We start from the raw sequence: 19,753 nt of genomic DNA on the forward strand, positions 1-19,753 counted from the left end.
GAATTACTATAAACCTCGAGACAAGAACATCATGTATCTTCATGGCTTAATCACAAGTCTGAGAGCTTCAGTAGACAGCATGTCTTCAAACAGAGATTGTGAGAGCTTCTTGAGACCAATACTGTCTCAGTATGCATATAACAGGAGTTATATTTGAATGAACTAAACAGTGGCAGACCATCTGCCCTAAAATAAGTAAATATACTCTGGATATCTTTCCACCTAACTTTCAGTTACAGAAGGATTAAAATAGATTTAAAGGGTCACTGTATACTGTATAGATCTGCCGCTGTTTTAAAATACTATATTCATATGCTTAATAGACAATGTATTCATATTTTATGGCAACACTTTAAGGATCTGTTACAAGTTAGCATATATATGAATTGAATGTAGCCACCATAAACAAACTTAAACAAAACTTCAAATGTCTATTGCCACTCAGTGTTACTTTTTCAAATCATAACCTCATAACCAAACTGTTAATAACATATTCATCAACATGTTTAGCGATTATATATAACTACATGTTTAGCGGTGGGCAGCAGTGTGGAGTGTGGAGTAGTGGTTAGGGCTCTGGACTCTTGACCGGAGGGTTGTGGGTTCAATCCCCAGTGGGGGACACTGCTGTTATACCCTTGAGCAAGGTACTTTACCTAGATTACTCCAGTAAAAACCCAACTGTATAAATGGTAATTGTATGTAAAAATAATGTGATATCTGTATAATGTATAATGTGATATCTTGTAACAATTGTAAGTCGCCCTGGATAAGGGCGTCTGCTAAGAAATAAATAATAATAATAATAATACTTATAACAAATAATTGAGATAGTAGTTAATCACATTTACTGTACCAAACGAAATGTATAAAAATAATGAGCCAATTTACACAGAAAGTTATGTGTGGTGCAAAAAGCTGGAAATAAAGAAGAGTTTTCAATTAACAGCATAAATATGTGTGTGTAGAAATATTCATATAAATACTGCTGTAAAGTACGCCATTGTCTCCCCTACATTTTCTCACTTGAACCAAGCTTTTGATCTTGTTTCCCCAGTCTCCAATAAGCACCACTTTGTGGACAGCAATCTCCTGTACCAGTTCAGGATGAATTTCCGCCGAAGGAGACGGCTGCTGGAGCTGCTCAGTGAGAGATGCCGATCGATCCCTGAGAGCCACGACAGCCCTTTCTGCCTGCGCAAACAGAACACGGACAGTGGAAACACCAGCTTTCTCTCAGGTACCACCCCACAGCTTTGCTTAACCACAGCTTGTTTACCCCCTACATCTTGTTAGGTTGTTAATGTGCTAAAGGCATGCTTTGAAAAAACGAGACTCCTTTATTGTGTAAGACAATGGAACAGACAGTGCACTACAAGACAGGATGTTGTTAAGAAACCTCAGGTATTATATTTCCTTGCCTTACATTTTTCAGATATTCTTTACATATTTTACTATCATAATATTATGAACCTATTACAATTGAATCGATCAGTGCAAGAATTGATATGTTCCATGTTTTGTAAACCTATAATCTGACTAACTCATGGAATAAATAATGGTATCTATATATTTATAGTGGCTTTACAGAGCACACTCCACAGGGCAGTGTGCTAGCACCAATCCCCTTCAACATATATACCAATGACCAACCTATACAGAGCAATACGAGGAGCTTCATATATGCCGATGATCTATGCATGGACGATCCGTCCATGCCAATAATCTAAACCCTGTTCTAAATGAGAGCTGTCGTGGAATAACAGGATGTCTAAAGCCAACACCAAAGGATAGCTTGTACTTACTGGCTGGCATTGCACCACCTGATATCAGGAGAAAGGTAGCAAGCCAGGGGGAAAGATCACGGCTGGTGAGGGACCCAAGGCATCCACTATATGGTTGCACAGGAGTAACCAAGCGCCTTAAATCGCGAAACAGTTTTATGACCAGTGTAGTGCCTTTGGATATGACAGCTGGCAAGGCACGACTGAGGTTATGGACACATTGAAATAGATCTGGAACCCCAGGAGGACCTTCCCGAAGGGGCCGATACAGATTGGTCAACGTGGCAGTGCCTGAAACGCCTGCGCACGCAAACTGGCAGATCAAAGACTAACATGATCAAATGGGGCTTCTCTGATGACACAAATACATGTGAGTGCAGTGAAGTGCAGACCATGGAGCACTTGCTCGTTTGCTGACTCCTGTACGAAGGAGGACCTCGCTGCAACATTTAACTGTATCAGTCAAAGTGTTGTTATATTAGTAAGAACCAGCGCTATCTAGTGCACAGCTGTCTATTGCCAGCATACAAAAGGAAACTTGATTCAAAGTAGACGATTGCTAACACTGGTCACCCTTTCTGCTGAAATTATTTGGTTCTTTATTTTTTATACTTAAAGTAGTTTATACTTTAATTAGGAATATGCAGACATTTCAAAGACAACAATGGAAGTAACGGTCACTGGTACTTCCTGTGCTGCAGCTCAGCTTTCCTCTAATAGTCTAGCAGCAATAAAGCCATATATATATATATATATATATATATATATATATATATAATATATATAGTAGTGGTTAGGGCTCTGGACTCATGACCGGAGGGTTGTGGGTTCAATCCCAGGTGGGGGATGCTGCTGCTGTACCCTTGAGCAAGGTACTTTACCTAGATTGCTCTAGTGAAAACCCAATTGTGTAAATGGGTAATTGTATGTAACAATAATGTGATATCTTGTAACAATTGTAAGTCGTCCTGGATAAGGGCATCTGCTAAGAAATAAATAATAATAATAATAATAATAATAATAATAATAATAATAATAATAATAATAATAATACATATATTCAGCATTAAACTTCAAATTCAGAAGCAATAACACACAAGGTGGTCTTATAACCGCATACCTAGGGGTGTGTTATTGTGCTTATAAAATGTCTCCATCCAACATCACCCTAGCCAAAGGGATTTGTAATATCCTGAATTATTGTGTAGAAAAAGCATGAAAACAAGTGATCTTCAACATAGAAAAGGCTGACTAGTGAAAATGCTGCTTATGCTAATAAAAGCTAAGAAATTACAATTAAAAACTTCTTAAGCAGCCAAACATATTTACAACAATATTTATAAAAATTCTAAGTTCATTTTTTATTTCCCTTTTATCAATTTCTAAAAACATTTACATTCATTTTTATCATCTAGTTCATTTGGGACTGCAGTTCCTTGTAGCTGTTAAATGTCAACGTTGGTGTGTGTTTCATTTTTTTTTAATCTTCTTGTGTATCTTAGTTTCTACAAAGCCACAAGTGAGCCAAAAACTTAATGGTGAACATTTTTCAACTTCTGTTTACATTAGAAGTGTGTTGAGAATTATTTGCTTTAAAATGTTTGCTTTAAACAGTTGAGAGAACATTGGCACTGATCGCCTGGTAATGCCAACTAAACAAAGGGTTATATTGTCTTCACACAATGTCGAGTTGATGGAGTGTACCAGAATGCCTTTTTGCATGTGGCTACAGGGTGCTCAAGACACCTATTACTTTGGGGTTGATTGTTCCAGGGCAATTTATTAACTATATAGACCTGAAATATAAGTTGGAAATCAGCTGGTAAAGTCTGTTTTCCAGAATAACCTTTAGTGAGGCAGTATAAATGTAGTAGAGATATGCCATTTGCAGAACAAATGTATTAAGTCATATGAGAGACCACCTCTTAACACAAAACTGTGAACCACATACAGGGTTGGGGTCAATTAAAATTTAAGTTCCAGTTTCGATTCCCTTTTAATCAGTTCCAACAAATCATTGATCAAAATAGCAATTAGCAGTATTCTTTTAAAATGAGCTTCTCACAGTGGCAACAAATTGCTTAAATTGAAGCTACTGTTAGTCAATTAAATTGGCTTCATATAAAAGCAGTTGAACAATCACAACATAATTATTATGTCTCTAAAATATCAATTCCTCTTGAGGTGTCGTGGGCTAGTCGACGAAACACTGAGGATGGAAGGTGCCCACTTGAAAACCCCAGAGATGTACCCTACTTAGCTCAATCCAGACGGTTGTCATGCTGATGCGCTGGGGAGGCCGCACTTTGGTTGATCCCCGGAGCCAGCATCGCAGCCGTTGTGTGTGCTGATGCGCCAGGGAGGCAAAATAAGCTGATCCCTGGAGCCAGCATTACACTTCAGCCATTAACACCAGACAGAAGGATATCTACATCATCATATGGAAGGAAACGTAAATGGATGGAGACACATATGGATCACATTAGTTTACTGTAAAGCTACGTCTTAGTTGGTGCTTATCTTGGCGAGAGCCGAGTTCAAATCAGCATGAAGTTTTAACATCTACTCTCGTGTAATGGAAATCAATTGGAATTGAAATTGGAATTGAAAAACAGGATACTTACATAAATGAACTAATGGAAAACCAGCTTTCCATATGAACTCCCAAAATGAACCCTAAAAGGCTGTATATCTGCATGTGTCTGTATGTAGCATCAGTGGTGATACCATGGTAACTTTCCAGTTTTGTTCTATGACGCAGGACGACACATGCAAGAATTGATGTAGAAATGTAGGTCCTGTGGGAATCAGAGTACAATACAGTGGCCAGTGTGCACACATGAGAACAAATAAATAGGCTTTGATATTTGCTTTTCCGTTTCACTGGATACATTTTCCATTCTTGTTGGTGACAGCTCGTGATAGGATTTCAATCCTGATTTATAATGAATCATATAATGAAACAACACATCTGGCAGGGTATTGCAGGTTAACCTTTGAAGAAACAGATTAGAGATTAAATGCATTGGTCAGATGGGAGGACGTTATTGTAAGGCAAGCAAGTCTCAAGTATATCTGCCTCATATATATTCTGATTAGCGACTTCATTGCTTTACCTCCCCAGAGCTAATGTATGCTGTCAAGTTCAGATTCTTAGATCACAGTAGCCATGGACTGCTGCTTTTCTGAATTAATTGAAGCAGTTCGAAACTGAGTTCATGAGAATGCTGATTGCGCTTTGATGGTGATTAATTAAGTAGTATGGGGAAAGCAGTTAAATCATTAACCTTTTCTTTATTATTATTATTATTATTTATTTCTTAGCAGACACCCTTATCCAGGGCGACTTACAATTGTTACAACATATCACATTATTTCTCATTTTACAGATATCACATTATTTTTACATACAATTACCCATTTATACAGTTGGGTTATTACTGGAGCAATCTAGGTAAAGTACCTTGCTCAAGGGTACAACAGCAGTGTCCCCCACTGGGGATTGAACCCACAACCCTCCGGTCAAGAGTCCAGAGCCCTAACCACTACTCCACACTGCAAAGTCCATTCTCAGGTCCCTTTGGTTCTGGCCTAACCCTTGTTGCCAGGATCTTGTCAGATTTAAAAAATGATATCCTAATCTGAATTTCATTAATCATCTGGCTTCAAAAGGAATCTCTTGATATTGAAGTACTTAACACAACACAGGAGTCCTAACACCAGTGAAGGAGTTCTTCGTTATATAAACCAGAGGGATTGTTATTCCGTCATAGATCACAAAATAGTTTCCTCGGCTATGGTTAGCCCAAAGCAACAGGCTTGCTTGCCCTACAATAATGTCCTCCCATTTAACCAATGCATTTAAATTATTTCTGTGTCTGTAAATCCTCTATGTTTTCTTTTCAGTTAAAGGCCCAATTCAATTAACATTTAGCTGGTAAACAAAATAAAATAGGAAAATATAAATCCAATAAAAATATAATAAAAGTTAATGAAGAACAATATTAACACACTATTGATAATGAATCTAAAACAAAATGAAACAGCGCAATTAAAGTATGTTTTTGCTGTTTTTTTATATTTCACAAGGAGGTGGACGACAATAATGCTAAGAGAGAAACAAAACATTTATAAAATATGGATTGGAGCAGTGTTGCCAATGTGTTACAATGTAATGTTTATGTGCGAGACACCATGTGATGGGAGATAATTATTTACAGTGCCATCGCGCCCTGGTCTAACCTGTTTCTTTTCTCTGGTTACAACTTGTGCTTTTGAGGAATTTGCTGTCTTGGTACTAAAATAAATATGGATAACTGAGTTTGCTCAGATTTTGTTTTTCACTGACTGTTATCAGTTTGTATACATAGTGTTTACTGAGTCAAAGTTGGCTTTGCGTTTTCCTGTGTTTAGATTAATTATGCTCACAGAGCTTGAACTTTGTGATCTTTGGAAAAAGAACCATACTGAGAACTAGAAGCAGTAAACTTGTTGTGATTTCTTACTGTTTTAAGCCTAAGGGAATCTCTACGTGCTTGTATTCATTTGCTTGCTGTTTTCTACCAAGAAGCCGTGTATGAGTAAATACCATTATTTAAAGTAGAATATAACGTCAACGCATTTCCCAACCCGGTCTGTATTTCTAAACTCATTGGGCTAGATTCTCAAAGCCATTTACTCCAAATTATCATTGCATGTTATTTTTGTCTGAAGGGTAAAAACAAATAAAGAAACAACTTCAGACTACTCTCAAGCACCTAAGTTAAATGTATGAGTTTATTTCTGGTTTGCTATTTTTTAATGTGTGAGTTTTTGCTGTCTAAATAAATGTATGCTAATGACGTTTTGTAGGAAATTACTTACGTTAAAAAATGCAGCAGCAGCTCTAGATTAATTATGAATACCTGTACAGGAGCAATATTCAAGAAATGCACAAAATGATTTAACAGAATGGTGAAGCAACTCACCAGAAGTGAAACCACCAAATTGCTCGACGACTTGTGACTGATTCAGGTTTTTTCAGGAGCTCGAACACGTTCCAACCTTTAAGAAACAGCGGCGCATTTTGCCGTTTGTTTACATGCCATTTTGTAGCGATGAGATGCACTCGTGGAAATCACAGTACAAAATAGATAGATCCAAACAGAGGGAGATCTAAATGCTGCATATGATTCCCAATATTCAATGCAATAAAAATACAGTAATACAGGTCCATGTTAGAGTAGAAGATTTTAAGGGTGACACTATTTTGATCTACTGCTGTTAGTGAAAATAGAAGAAAATTCAACAGGCATGCATTATTCTTTACATTTCATGATTAAATAACGCTTTTTCAAAGTCTGTTTTTATAAATAAAACAAAATGTGATATTCACGAAACCATTGCTGCTTATTATAAAAAAGGGGAAGGGTCCCCATATTACAGATTCATGTTTTCATATCTCTATGTTTATTATCTGTCTTTTTCCTGCAGTAGTGCTTGAAGTAAACTCCAGGTTGTTTTACTCATATGGTGTTCTTCACACTTTAGTGCATTTTGTATTTGACACTTTTAGCAATGTTAAGTTTATTTACATATAATGGCACATTTTAAAAGTGGGGTGATTATGAACAAGTTGGATGTTTAATTAGATGCAATGTAATGTAAATAAATACAGAATATGTTAAGATATTTTATAAAAACAAACACATTTTAAAAACCAGTGATGCTTCAGCTCCCATATGTTGCTTTCAAAGGCCCCCTTTAATGATGACATCTGCTTATGATGAGGACTGGACAGTGTTCCAGGTGTAAAAACATCCTAACACTGCCTTTTTGCATGGGAAACTATAACTGGGATGCAACTGATGCTTATCTGAAGCAAAACTATCAAAAGTCAAGCAAACAGCTGTGAAGTTGCAGAAACACTTTTTTTTAGGACGCTGTGCATAGTATTTCTTGGAAGGATGAAATACCTTTATCCCTTTTTTTTTGGAGGATCTCACCCACGGGAATATAGTGTGTAATTTTTTTTTTTCCAACCCTTAATTTCAAGTTGATTGGTTACTTGTGTAATAGCTTTTATTTTTATGAGAAACCACTCTCTTTAGTTTGACAGTGAATGTTGTTTTTAAAAGTTTATTGCTTATTTCCCCTTTTCCCAGCATAGCATTTCTAGAAAGCCTGTGATACTGCCTAATAGCTACACCATCTGGGAAAGGCAGAACTCAAGCAGCTGCAAGTTCACCTTCAGCTGCTACATACTGTCCTCTGGCAGCTTGTGCTTCTGGCTCAGCCACAGCAGGATATCTCGAGTTCCAGGTTTTCTTCGCTTGACTCCCACTAGAGACAGCTCTCCCAGCCATCCTGAATAAATGTTGGCACCATACCACCCCAGATTTAAACTGAATACTGTGCCTTGCAGTGTTGTGGATTTGAAACAATAAATCATGTTGGTTAAAACCAGTTTTTCCTTCAGAGGATGTATGTGGTGGAGGGGCCCCTACACTTACATTTGGTCTCTCATTTAAAGAACCGCTTATCCAATATGTATTAAACTTGGTAGAGACATTCATCAGCAAACATTGTTGAGATCTTAATCCCAAAGCATGTCTTGCTTATTAAAATCTTTTTTGAAGAGGGGATGATTATCAGGCATACCAAGATGTTTAGTAAACAAGGGGTCTTAGTGGGGGTTAATGGGGGTTAATACATTTCCCATCCTTTTTTGTTTGTCATTCCTAGACTTTTTTTTTAGGGTTATCACTGCTCGTGAGAGTGCTTGCTCTTGAAAATGCCTTGTTGTGTGGTCAAGGAGAACAGATACTGTGCACATGTGTGAAGGGGTCTCCTCTTGGTTTCAAAATGTGGTTTGGAGTTCTACACATTTATGCTTTATGCGCCCCGAAAAGAAAAATATTTTAGAGAGAGTAATGGACATTTAAAAAAAAAATTTGAATCCTTTCACCTTTCACTGGCCTTCTGTTGTAAAACTGGTCAAATGAATTGTCACCAAAAGGAAGTTTAAATTATCTTTGCTGTTTTTCACTTGTTTAAGTAGAATGTGCTTTTTAAATCTAGGCACTACACTTTCTCCCATTCATTTAACTGCCATGGAACCAACTCTTTTAACAGCTTCAGGTGTTGTTAATGAATTAGCCTTAGAACATTATTTGTTCAAACATATGGGCAGTATGGTGTTATTCTGCTATAACATTTGTGCCAGAGTAGGGGGAGGAAATATGTAGTCCAGGGGTTGATGCAGGACTACATCCCCCAGAATGCCATTGGGTTAGAATTAGCCAGGATGGGAAACACATGGCTCTACAAGTTAATTAGGGACAAACTGTATATAAAGCAGGGCAAATGTTTTCCAGTATGCAGTTGTAACCATGTTTCACTTTTCATAGTGAGCCCCACTAAGGAGATCAAGATCATCTCTGCTGTGAGGAGAAGTAGCATGAGCAGCAGCTGTGGTAGCAGCGGGTATTACAGCAGCAGCCCTATCCTGAGCAGCAGCCCTCCAGTGCTCTGCAATCCCAAGTCTGGTAAGAATTGTTTTTGAATTTATAAAGTCTTATAGCCAACTGCAACTCCTAACAGACTCAAAAGTAACTGAGAGAACCTCTCGGAAACTTTCTGAATTGTCAAGGGAAACTGCACAACTTTGCAATATGAATCAGTTTGAGTATTTATGATTCTTCACAAATGTACTATCTCTGAAAATGTAATTAGTATTTATGAAAGTGATGGACGCAAACCAACAACCTTCAGAACCAGGGTTCAATTGCATTTCCTCAATACTAGGAGCTCTGGCTTTTCAGTGGCCGAGGATGGGGAGGGGTTAGATATGAGGGATGATACAATGATACTATATGAAATAACATATTATATAGCACCTTTCATTACAGTCATCCCAAAGCACTGTACACAGACTGTATTTCTATTAGTAGCAAATTGATAATAAGAACTATGATGAAAGCAGCACATTTTAAAATAAATTAATAAATAGCTATTTATTTATATAATTACGACCTCAGTTTCCTTCAGATGGAAATCGGCAGCCATTCTGCAGAATAGCCCATTAGGTAGTTATAATTTTTGTGACTGTTCTTTGTGAAATATCTATATTATGTCTTGCCCACTGTGACACAAACTGACTTGCAACAGTGAGATACAGCCTCAATGTATATACATCTATACTTACAAAATACATATATGCACTTTGCATAACAAATTAATCAGTAAGAAATACAGGCCATAAGCAAAAGTGTGGGCTGCAGTTCCAGGTACCAATGCATCCCAGAAATGTAACTGTATGTTACCCAGACAGACAAAGTCTCTCTGAGCATAGTGGGGAAATACTTCATATACAGATTGTCATTGAAGCAAAACAGTTTACCAAATTGGTTCAGAGCAGATTTGCTTACTGCTGGCACTTGGTCTGGATTTTCTCAGAAGAGGGCATACATTGTGAAAAATAAAAGGAATTGGAGGGTGCTGCTAGCAGTAACAAAGATCAGCGGTTTGATGCCAGAGGCTGAGTTTTCATTCAGTTATGCTGCACTGTCTGAATGCAGCCTATCTAATTCAAATTGAGATCACCTGGAAGAAGTCCAGTTAACTTACATGTAGCGTGCACAGTATGGTATGTAAATTAGGCAACTACTGTGCGCGTAAATTATGCGTTCTCTGATAGTAAATGGGGCAGTAAATTTAGAATTATCGCGCTCAGTACTTTACTTGAGCGCTAACTCCAAATTCAGTGCCCTTTTGTAAATGAGGCCCTACTGTTTCAATTGGAAGGGGGAAGAATTCAATATTCTATTGAATGTTTTGTTTTGGACCTCATTATCACTTCCTTCATTATTGTGACTGGGCAGGCGTCTGTATTCCCAATTCAACACATGATATTGCTCTGTAGAGTACAGAAACTAACAGGATTCTATTGACATATACTGGTTTAAGATTATTGGCCTTATTTGCAAGGACAAAGGCAAATTATCTGAAAGGATAAAACTAGCACGGAACAACTTATTTGCAGCTAACTGCAGGATGGTATTGTTCTTCGCTTTTCCTTGCTAGTTTTAACTGCGTGTGAGTTATATACTTCACATGTGAAAACTAAAGCAAAATGTGTATTTCATACTGCAGCAAATAAACTGAGAACTAAAAGGATTACATTGTTTTTTCTCTACAAGTACTTGGAATGTGTGTTTGTGGGGAGGGTGGGTGGCCAAATAAATACATTTCAGATTTTAAGACTCCCAGCATCAGCAGCCTTATGCACTGGCAACATATTAGAATAACATTTCAATATTCAACTGGCAAGTGGAAGGATGGTGTATATGCTTCTAACATAACCAATAGCAAAGCAAGGAGCTGTGCCAGGAAAAAATGTTACACCCTGCCAAAAGGCAGAATACCCCTTTTGTGATCTGTTGTAAAGACTAATCATTGTGTGATGCCAGAAATAAAGATCCTTGTAATAATAAACCAATTGAGAGCAATTGAATGAACGATTTGAAAGAGGATTATGACAGTGGTCCTCGGGAATGCATGTGAAAACTTGAACTTGAAAACACCATGTGCTGTACTGCAATTTTCAGTGAGAAGGAGAAGCAAAGGAGACTACAATATATTGACTGAAAATAGATAGTAGTTTTGTTAATAGTAAAGATCCTTTGACTGCACCAGAGATGTACTGTATCATCTACTGGATCAATCATTCTGTCGTTTTTATCAGTTGAGCTTGTAGGACCTGTTAATTCATATGGAAGAAACACATGAAAATATTCTCCACTTGTGCAGAAATGATTGCATAGCCCAGCTTTCTTGCCTGGAGGAACATTTCAGTATCAACCTGGGGATTCATGTCATGGAAATTAGGCCTTGTCAATAGTCAAACTTGAATTTATGAAGGACCACATGAATAACAGATGAAAAAGCTGGACTGGTTGCCCCAGCTGTTTGACATTGCACCTTTTTATTGAGTATAAAGGCACATCAAGTGTGTTGGTGGTTACTTAACAAAATGGTTGCTTGGCAGAATCTTTGGCCTACCCCCTTCTTTTTTTCTTGTAAGACAGACAGAGTTAGGAACTATCATTTTAGATGTGTGCTTTACAGTCTACACACATATCTGAAAGACAGCTAAGATCATTTGTTTCCCCTGAAGAATTTAATCAGAGTCTTTATAGCTTTTTATGTTGTTGTAGCATCTGTTTGATACATATCCTTTTATCGGGAGGAAATGCTTTGTCTATATCTGCAATTCAAAGGAGATTTGCTTCATTTTAGCCTACAGCTGTTTCATCCTTTGATTGAAACAGGTTGTCTAGAATAAATGTAGCTATATGAATTAATCTCCCCTACTAGGTACAGCAGTATGCCTCTAATCAGCCAGGCTTTTCCACAACAAGGTGGATGTATATGGCTGGCAAAGTAGGTTGGTGATTCCTGGTAGCATTCAATAACAACATCCAACACTTTGAATGTTCATCTATTGTCTAGGCAATAATATTTTAATAGCCTCTCTGGGGGACAGAGAAACACATTTTCAATATTTGAAGTAAGGATTAAGTTAAAGGTTTGGGGTAAAATTGTGATATAACGTTAATTTTATCCGTTGATGCTCCTGGAAGCATGGATGTTGATGGAGCGTTGGGCTGCCGATGAAGCAATACATGCACGCACGTACAGGCTTATAAAAGTTAAATGTGCAATTAAAAATTTAACAAATTGTGCCGCTCTCTATATACTCTCCACATCTCAAGAGCCAAACGTTGTCATGCTTAACATGCATTATTCCATTAAGTATTTAAGCACAAATCTTTCTAGATTATTTTCTGAAATTGTGTGAGGGACCAGTCCAAAACAATAGGCTCTATAATGGTTCATGTTACCTGTACAAGAAATCATTCTGTGTGACTCATTTACTAAACCATGCATGGTTTGCTAGTTGTTTTATATTTACAACTAGCTGAAGTACCCGGCGTTGCCTGAGGAAATTCAATATTTCAATATTTCATGCATGACAAATTGGGGAACAGTATTAATTTTTTTTAATGTTTGTTCTTTTTATTTATTTTCTGGTTTTGTGGGTTTCTTTAATTTGAGATACATGGCTACTGTAGTGATCCTGCAATGGGGTTACTAAATGAAGTACCCCGGGGCTCAAAATTTTGGATCCAAACATAGCCCTCGACTTTACCATGGATGAAAGAGGAGGCCATGCAAAGTTTGGTTGCACTGGCTCCTGCGGGGTCCGAATGCATAAAGGAACAGACAGACAGACAATCTTTCTTCTTTCTATATTAAGATATTTTACAAATTGTTATTGTATATTGTTATACCACGCGGTATTGATATAATTTTCAAGTCTAAAATGTACTGCTATTAAGTTATTTTTTTCACTGGTAATACTTTCTACAGCAATTACTTAATCTGTTCAATATTGTACATAGTCTACAAATATCCAGTGTGACATAATATCAGCCTATTGTATTCCTTCTTAGCCTGCAGTGCACAGTATCAGGCATAGGTGCAGAAAGACAGGCCACGCTCTTTACCTGGTGCAGAAAGACCAACGTAGAAAGGCCAACGTAAAACTGTATTACATTCTTTCGACTAGGGATGGGGTAAGGGTTAAGGTTAGGGTTAGGCTGATTTCAATCTTCAAGTTATCTCAGCTGGCCCGTTCACTGAAAAGCCTGGCCCTTTCTTTCTACGCCTATGCCCAATATGAAATTATTTTTAAAATACAAGCATACTGTTTTGTTGTATTTCCCATGTGGTTATCAGTAGCTGCAGGATACAATGGCGTCACCCTGGTTCCAATAGGTTCCATTAGGTATTAGGAATGAGCTCAATAAACAATTATTTAAAAAAATAACTTTACCCTCCTGAGAGTTGTGTGAATGCTAACAGTGTGCTGTTCTGTTTCTGTCTGCAGTGTTGAAGAGACAAGTGAATTCAGAACAGCTCCAGAGCCCTGGAGGCCCATACATGAAGAGAACTTTCACAGTAGGTCCACTGTTTCAGTCCAGCACAGAGACAAAGGCTGCTTGAACAATATTTGACACAAGTCCCTGTACAGCCTCTAAAAATAGCTGACAAAGTAGTGCTCATCTCATGGCAGTGTAGATGTGTGTGGATTGAACATTAGTTATAATGTACATGGTTTGCAAGCGTTATTGGATTCAGGTCACATGAGTTACAGTCCTTAATGTAGTTTTGGCAATATTTTATAAACACCACACACAGTATTCATAACAAAGGCCTTATTTTTAATGATGTTCATTCTCATCTAACCCAAGTTGGTTTGCAAGGTAATGTACATTTGTGAGTATCCCATCCAGCTTTTCCAGCCTTTTCTGCACTTTTTCGACACGTGAATTTGGTGTACAGTACAATGTCAAATAACTCAACTCACTTTCAAAAAGTGCAAGACCGAAAACTGCTGCAAGCGCCTAGCTTGTGTGCTTTGAAAGCACAACACTGCGAGTTATGGACCTTTTGTAGGCAGCATTAATGTGTAAAATTTGTATTAAAAAATAAGGTATTTTTCATTGGATTCAGGTAGTGGTCCAGTTAATTGACAATCTGGTTAATCGACTTCTGGATAACCAACTCTATAATGTGCTTGGCTATAGTTTACTACACATTTACTTGTAACATTTTAGTACCTGTTAAGTAAAATGTGATTTCATATTGACTCCTTATATACCACAGGATAAATAAATAGCTTGCCCTGTATTGGTACTTTATGATCCGGCTGTGTTGAAAGTGTTAGGTACATACTGGTTAACTAATTGCTGTGAACTGAACTACAACATGTGTTGATATATTGAGTTGCTGCTCTGTTCATAGATATTGATTACATTCTGTCCAGTCATGATCAAAACCAGGTTTTGTTTTCAGATTGTTGGTGATGCTGTGGGCTGGGGGTTTGTGGTACGAGGCAGTAAACCATGTCACATCCAAGCAGTCGACCCCAGCGGTCCTGCGGCTGCTGCTGGAATGAAGGTAAGCTTCTTCCCGTTCCAAACAACGGTTACACCAGTGGCTCAGTCGAGACTTCCGGGGCAGTGCAGGAAGGTATCAGGGGGGTTGTGAAATGACCACATCAAAAGCAGATCTACTGTATGTAATTTCAAAAGCAGATCTACTGTACGTAATTTCAAAAGCAGATCTACTGTACGTAATTTCAAAAGCAGATCTACTGTATGTAATTTCTTCAGAGCAATACAGCAGGAGTTCTATTGAAAAGAGACAAACGTGTCTTTGTTTTATCATTCATGTATTTCCTGTTTGTACCAAATTGAGATTTAAATATTTCTGTCATATATTATTAAATGGCTTTTTTCAGTAGGGGGATCTCGCCAAACTAAAGTCCCACGAAAGGGACAACAAGTTTGAGAACCATTAATATATCTGTGTATTTGCCATGAAGAAACCACCCCATTACCAGCAATAGCAACTCAAGGAATTGGAACAAATATTGCACAGTGGTATTGAAGTTTTACCATAAAACTGCAGTGGTAGTTATGACTTTCTTCAGTTCCACTATGCCAGAGCAATAGGTTTTTATTGACCTGATACAAGCATATTGGTGTCTTATATATATAGTTCCCTATTTTATTCAGATCTACTAGGTGGATGTGTTTTTTTTTATTTTTTATTATTCATTCTGACGTACAGTCAATTCATACAATGAAACTGTTTGTTTAAAATGATTGATTACATTATCAAGTCACTTAACTTATCACCTCACACATCCACACTATTAACATACATTAATATTTTGACAGATTAGGAATAACATTTTAGCAGCATTTTTAGGAAGTAATTGTCATACATTCAGAAATAAAGTAATGAATTAATATAGGTCAGTGGTTCTCAAACAATTTTCTTTGCTGTCCTCAGAGTACTGCCACCAACGCTTACTGGTGGCAGCACTGCACATTTTTCCTAAATATACTTAGTTCATCTTTTGAAAAATAAAGAATATGTAGACATACTCACATCTAAATAGTTTTCAATCATTTCTGTAATAAAGCTAAATTACAACAGTCCCTCTCTACTGGATCTTAATTCCAAGCCCTTCTAACAGTAAACGAGATATAAAACAGGTGCTTGTGTAACGTATTCGGTTCCCGCAGGCAGGCGCATCACACAGGGCGAGGAAGTCCACACACAGGCGGAGGGCGGGCGCGAACCCGGGTCCTCTCGCACTGAAGCATAGCGCCGATACTGCTGTACAAAAGAGCCGGCTCCTTTGCAAGGAGCGTATATCGGGCTTATGTCCCTGTGTGTGATTACGTCACCTACCAGCCCTACTGCTGCCTTCCCCCGTGCACGCTACACTCTCCCCTGCCAGCCTCAAGTCCGCCCCAGACTTGCTAACCAGGCTACAGTCCGACAAGTGCGTGCTGGGGTACCTGCATCCCACTTCTGACACCAATGTAACGTATTCGGTTCCCGCAGGCAGGCGCATCACACAGGGCGAGGAAGTCCACACACAGGCGGAGGGCGGGCGCGAACCCGGGTCCTCTCGCACTGAAGCATAGCGCCGATACCGCTGTACAAAAGAGCCGGCTCCTTTGCAAGGAGCGTATATCGGGCTTATGTCCCTGTGTGTGATTACGTCACCTACCAGCCCTACTGCTGCCTTCCGCCGTGCACGCTACACTTGCAAGGTTTATTTTGCATTATTATTGCACTGACAACAGGTACAACTTGAGTGTCTGTGTCAGCAGACAAACCCCCCCCCCCCCATAAAAACAATCAATCACCTGCTGCACAGTTCAGAGCTACATTTAATAATGCCTTTACATTGTAAAACTCCATAACAAATCATAAATATACCCTTGTTAAACAAGGGCATAGAAAAATGCAAACAAGCCCAGAATTACTGGCTCACACAGAAATATAGCAACAAAGACACAAACAAAAAACTAACAGTAACCTAAAATTTTCTAAAACTTTGACATTTAAGAAAACTTGCACAGTAAAAAGAACAGTGACAGGGCAGCGTCTTTGGAAAGGCCTGTTCCCAGCAGGAGAGAGACTCAGAAACAGAGCTGCACTTTAAGTGTTGTTGCGCATGTTTAATAAACAGGAAAAAACAAACGGCACGAGGGCCAAAATAAACAGTTCAACAAAGCATTTGCCTTCACTGATCAATATACATAAAAAACAAACAACACAGTATTCACCCACCAACTCCCTTCACCAGATAAAGGATTTCTCTTCTCCTAATACCATGTGGCTGGAGCCTAATTAACAATCAATTATTCAATTAAGGTACCAGCCACATTCTCACATGTATTTTGGCAGGGAGGAATTTAACCTCTGCCAATCCAATATTACCCCCCCCCCCCCCCCACACACACATTGCACCATCAGGGCTTCCACCCTGCTACATACCTCCACCCATGTGCACAGCACACCTGGCCACAATCGGCCACCTCCCCACTCCCCCCTTGAAACACCAACCCCCTCCCCCATAGCCATCTTTCCCCATCTGGATTCTTGTGGATGGGTTGGAGGGCAGGTTGGTGGTCAGGACATAGGGGTGGTGGTGGAGGTGATCCCATCGCCTCCTCCTTCGGCCAACAGCTTTTTTAACAGCTTAAGTCTCTGAAAATCATTATGGTAGTTCTTTGCAACTTCACCTGCACGTGTGTTATAATGATACTGGAACTTGCTCACTGATTTATCAAAAAACGTTATGATATCCATACTGTTTTTTTTTTTTTTGCGTAGCTCAAGCAAAGCCTTCTCGCCACTTAATTTTATGTGCACTACTTTTTAAAAATGTTACATTTCCCAAATCGCATTAAAAAAACTGATATTTGATGACGTTTCTCACAGTGTACTTGCGCTGCATTTTCAGTGTAATCTCGCCTGCTTTGCGTTGCCGCCTACATTCACTGGAAGGTAAACTACTGAGTGTGTTGTATGCGCTACAGAACAAATCTCACGGTATGATTTCACCTTCCTGTGTAGTGATTTTCACTACAGTGAATCAGGTAGGGCACTAAGTACCATAGCTGCGCTGATTAATGAGTTGATGGTGGGCTACTTGGGAGCTGCATTGGCTGCACAAAATCACGCTAGTGGCTGCATTTGAGAAACATTGATATATTATTATTATTATTATTATTTATTTCTTAGCAGACGCCCTTATCCAGGGCGACTTACAATCGTAAGCAAATACATTTCAAGTGTTACAATACAAGTAATACAATGAGAGCAAGAAATACAATAATTTTTGTTCAAGTGTGACAAACCACAATTCAATAATACAGCAGATAATAGTGATAGTTACATCAGGATATGATTAAATAGTGATAGTTACATCAGGATGTGATTAAATACAAAGTACTACAGGTTAAACACTTGGCAGATTACAGTATTCTGAAGTACAGGATTAAATGCAGTAAAATAGGGGGCAGATAAGAGCAAAATAAAGCACATTTACATGAAGGGTGATAGTGTCCCAGGATACAGACAGAGGAGTTCTACAGGTGCTGTTTGAAGAGGTGAGTCTTAAGGAGGCGCCGGAATGTGGTCAGGGACTGGGCAGTCCTAACATCTGTAGGAAGGTCATTCCACCACTGCGGAGCAAGGGTGGAGAAGGAGCGGGCTCTGGAGGCAGGGGAGCGTAGCGGAGGTAGAGCTAGTCTTCTAGTGCAGGCGGAGCGGAGAGGTCGAGTGGGGGTGTAGGGAGAGATGAGGGTCTGGAGGTAGCTGGGTGCAGTCTGGTCAAGGCATCTGTAGGCTAGTACAAGAGTCTTGAACTGGATGCGAGCGGTGATCGGGAGCCAGTGGAGCGAGCGGAGTAGTGGAGTAGCGTGGGCGAAGCGAGGCAGAGAGAACACCAGGCGGGCAGCAGAGTTCTGGATGAGCTGGAGCGGACGGGTGGCGGACGCAGGGAGGCCAGCCAGGAGGGAGTTGCAGTAGTCTAGGCGGGAGAGTACCAGGGCCTGGACCAGGAGCTGGGTAGCATAGTTGGTGAGGAAGGGTCGGATTCTTCGGATGTTGCTCAGGAAGAATCGGCAAGTGCGTGCCAGAGTGGAGATGTGCTGGGAATAAGAGAGGCAGGGGTCCAGGGTGACTCCAAGGTTCTTAGCTGAGGAAGAGGGAGAGAGTGTGGTAGATTCCAGAGGAACAGAGATAGAGAGATATAGGTGCATATACAGTAGTACTGCACACATTCAAAACATCCGTTATGGATTACTAGTATTGGGTGTAATAACAGTATACTTCAAGTGTATTTATATTTATTGTGTTGTATTTCGGAAAGTATGCCTGGAATGTGTGTAGTACTGTAATACTTCAAAGACATAGTTACAATTGCCATTTATAAAGTTGCTCCCTCTCTTCCAGTTCATGTCTTCAATGATTCAAAATGTGTTCTCTTGCTCTGATATTTAGATTAGCTTGCAGGTAAAACTTGACGTGTTTCTGCCTGTGCTTTCAGCTGAGTAAGGCATAAGCCAAAACATTTTTCAAATTGACTGAATAGCTTCTTATAGTTTTAACTCGCATGAATGTATTCAACTGTTTTTTTTTTGTTTTTTTTTTAATGTGGTTCTTTTTAAGCGTGTAGGCCTTGGGCCACATTCATTTATATAACCACAACAAGATCCAAAATAAGTTAAGGCTGTGTCTGCTTACTTAGAAATGTATTGAAATCTGATATATACCAGCACATACAAATGGCAATTTTGGTGCATACTGTTTTTTTTTTGTTTTTTTTAAAAAAGGTGGGTTTTATAGTAGTTGTTTAATTTTAATTCACTTGTGTCTCGCACACATTTTCCAGGATATTGTGAAAACATTGCCTTGGATGGAGAAGCACTCAGCTGGCATGTATATGTGTGAAAAGCTGTCTAACCATTAGTGAGCGTGGCTATATTAATGCAGGGGCCAGAATAATATAGCGTGACTGTAAGTTTGATATAACAGCAAATGACAAGTTA

At 38.9% G+C, this 19,753-nt stretch overlaps 1 protein-coding gene across 1 annotated transcript in view; it reads left to right on the forward strand.

Moving 5' to 3' along the window:
• Positions 1-19,753, forward strand: part of LOC117394830 (DEP domain-containing mTOR-interacting protein-like) — a 74,599-nt gene that overhangs the window by 35,991 nt on the left and 18,855 nt on the right. The window contains exons 6-9 of the mRNA XM_033993455.3: positions 1,058-1,240; positions 9,173-9,310; positions 13,717-13,787; positions 14,685-14,789. Coding sequence (XP_033849346.1) covers positions 1,058-1,240; positions 9,173-9,310; positions 13,717-13,787; positions 14,685-14,789 — 497 coding nt within the window. The remainder of the gene's footprint in view (positions 1-1,057; positions 1,241-9,172; positions 9,311-13,716; positions 13,788-14,684; positions 14,790-19,753) is intronic.

This window comes from Acipenser ruthenus, chromosome 3 (assembly GCF_902713425.1).
Source record: "Acipenser ruthenus chromosome 3, fAciRut3.2 maternal haplotype, whole genome shotgun sequence".
In the NCBI taxonomy this organism is placed as follows: Eukaryota; Metazoa; Chordata; class Actinopteri; order Acipenseriformes; family Acipenseridae; genus Acipenser; species Acipenser ruthenus.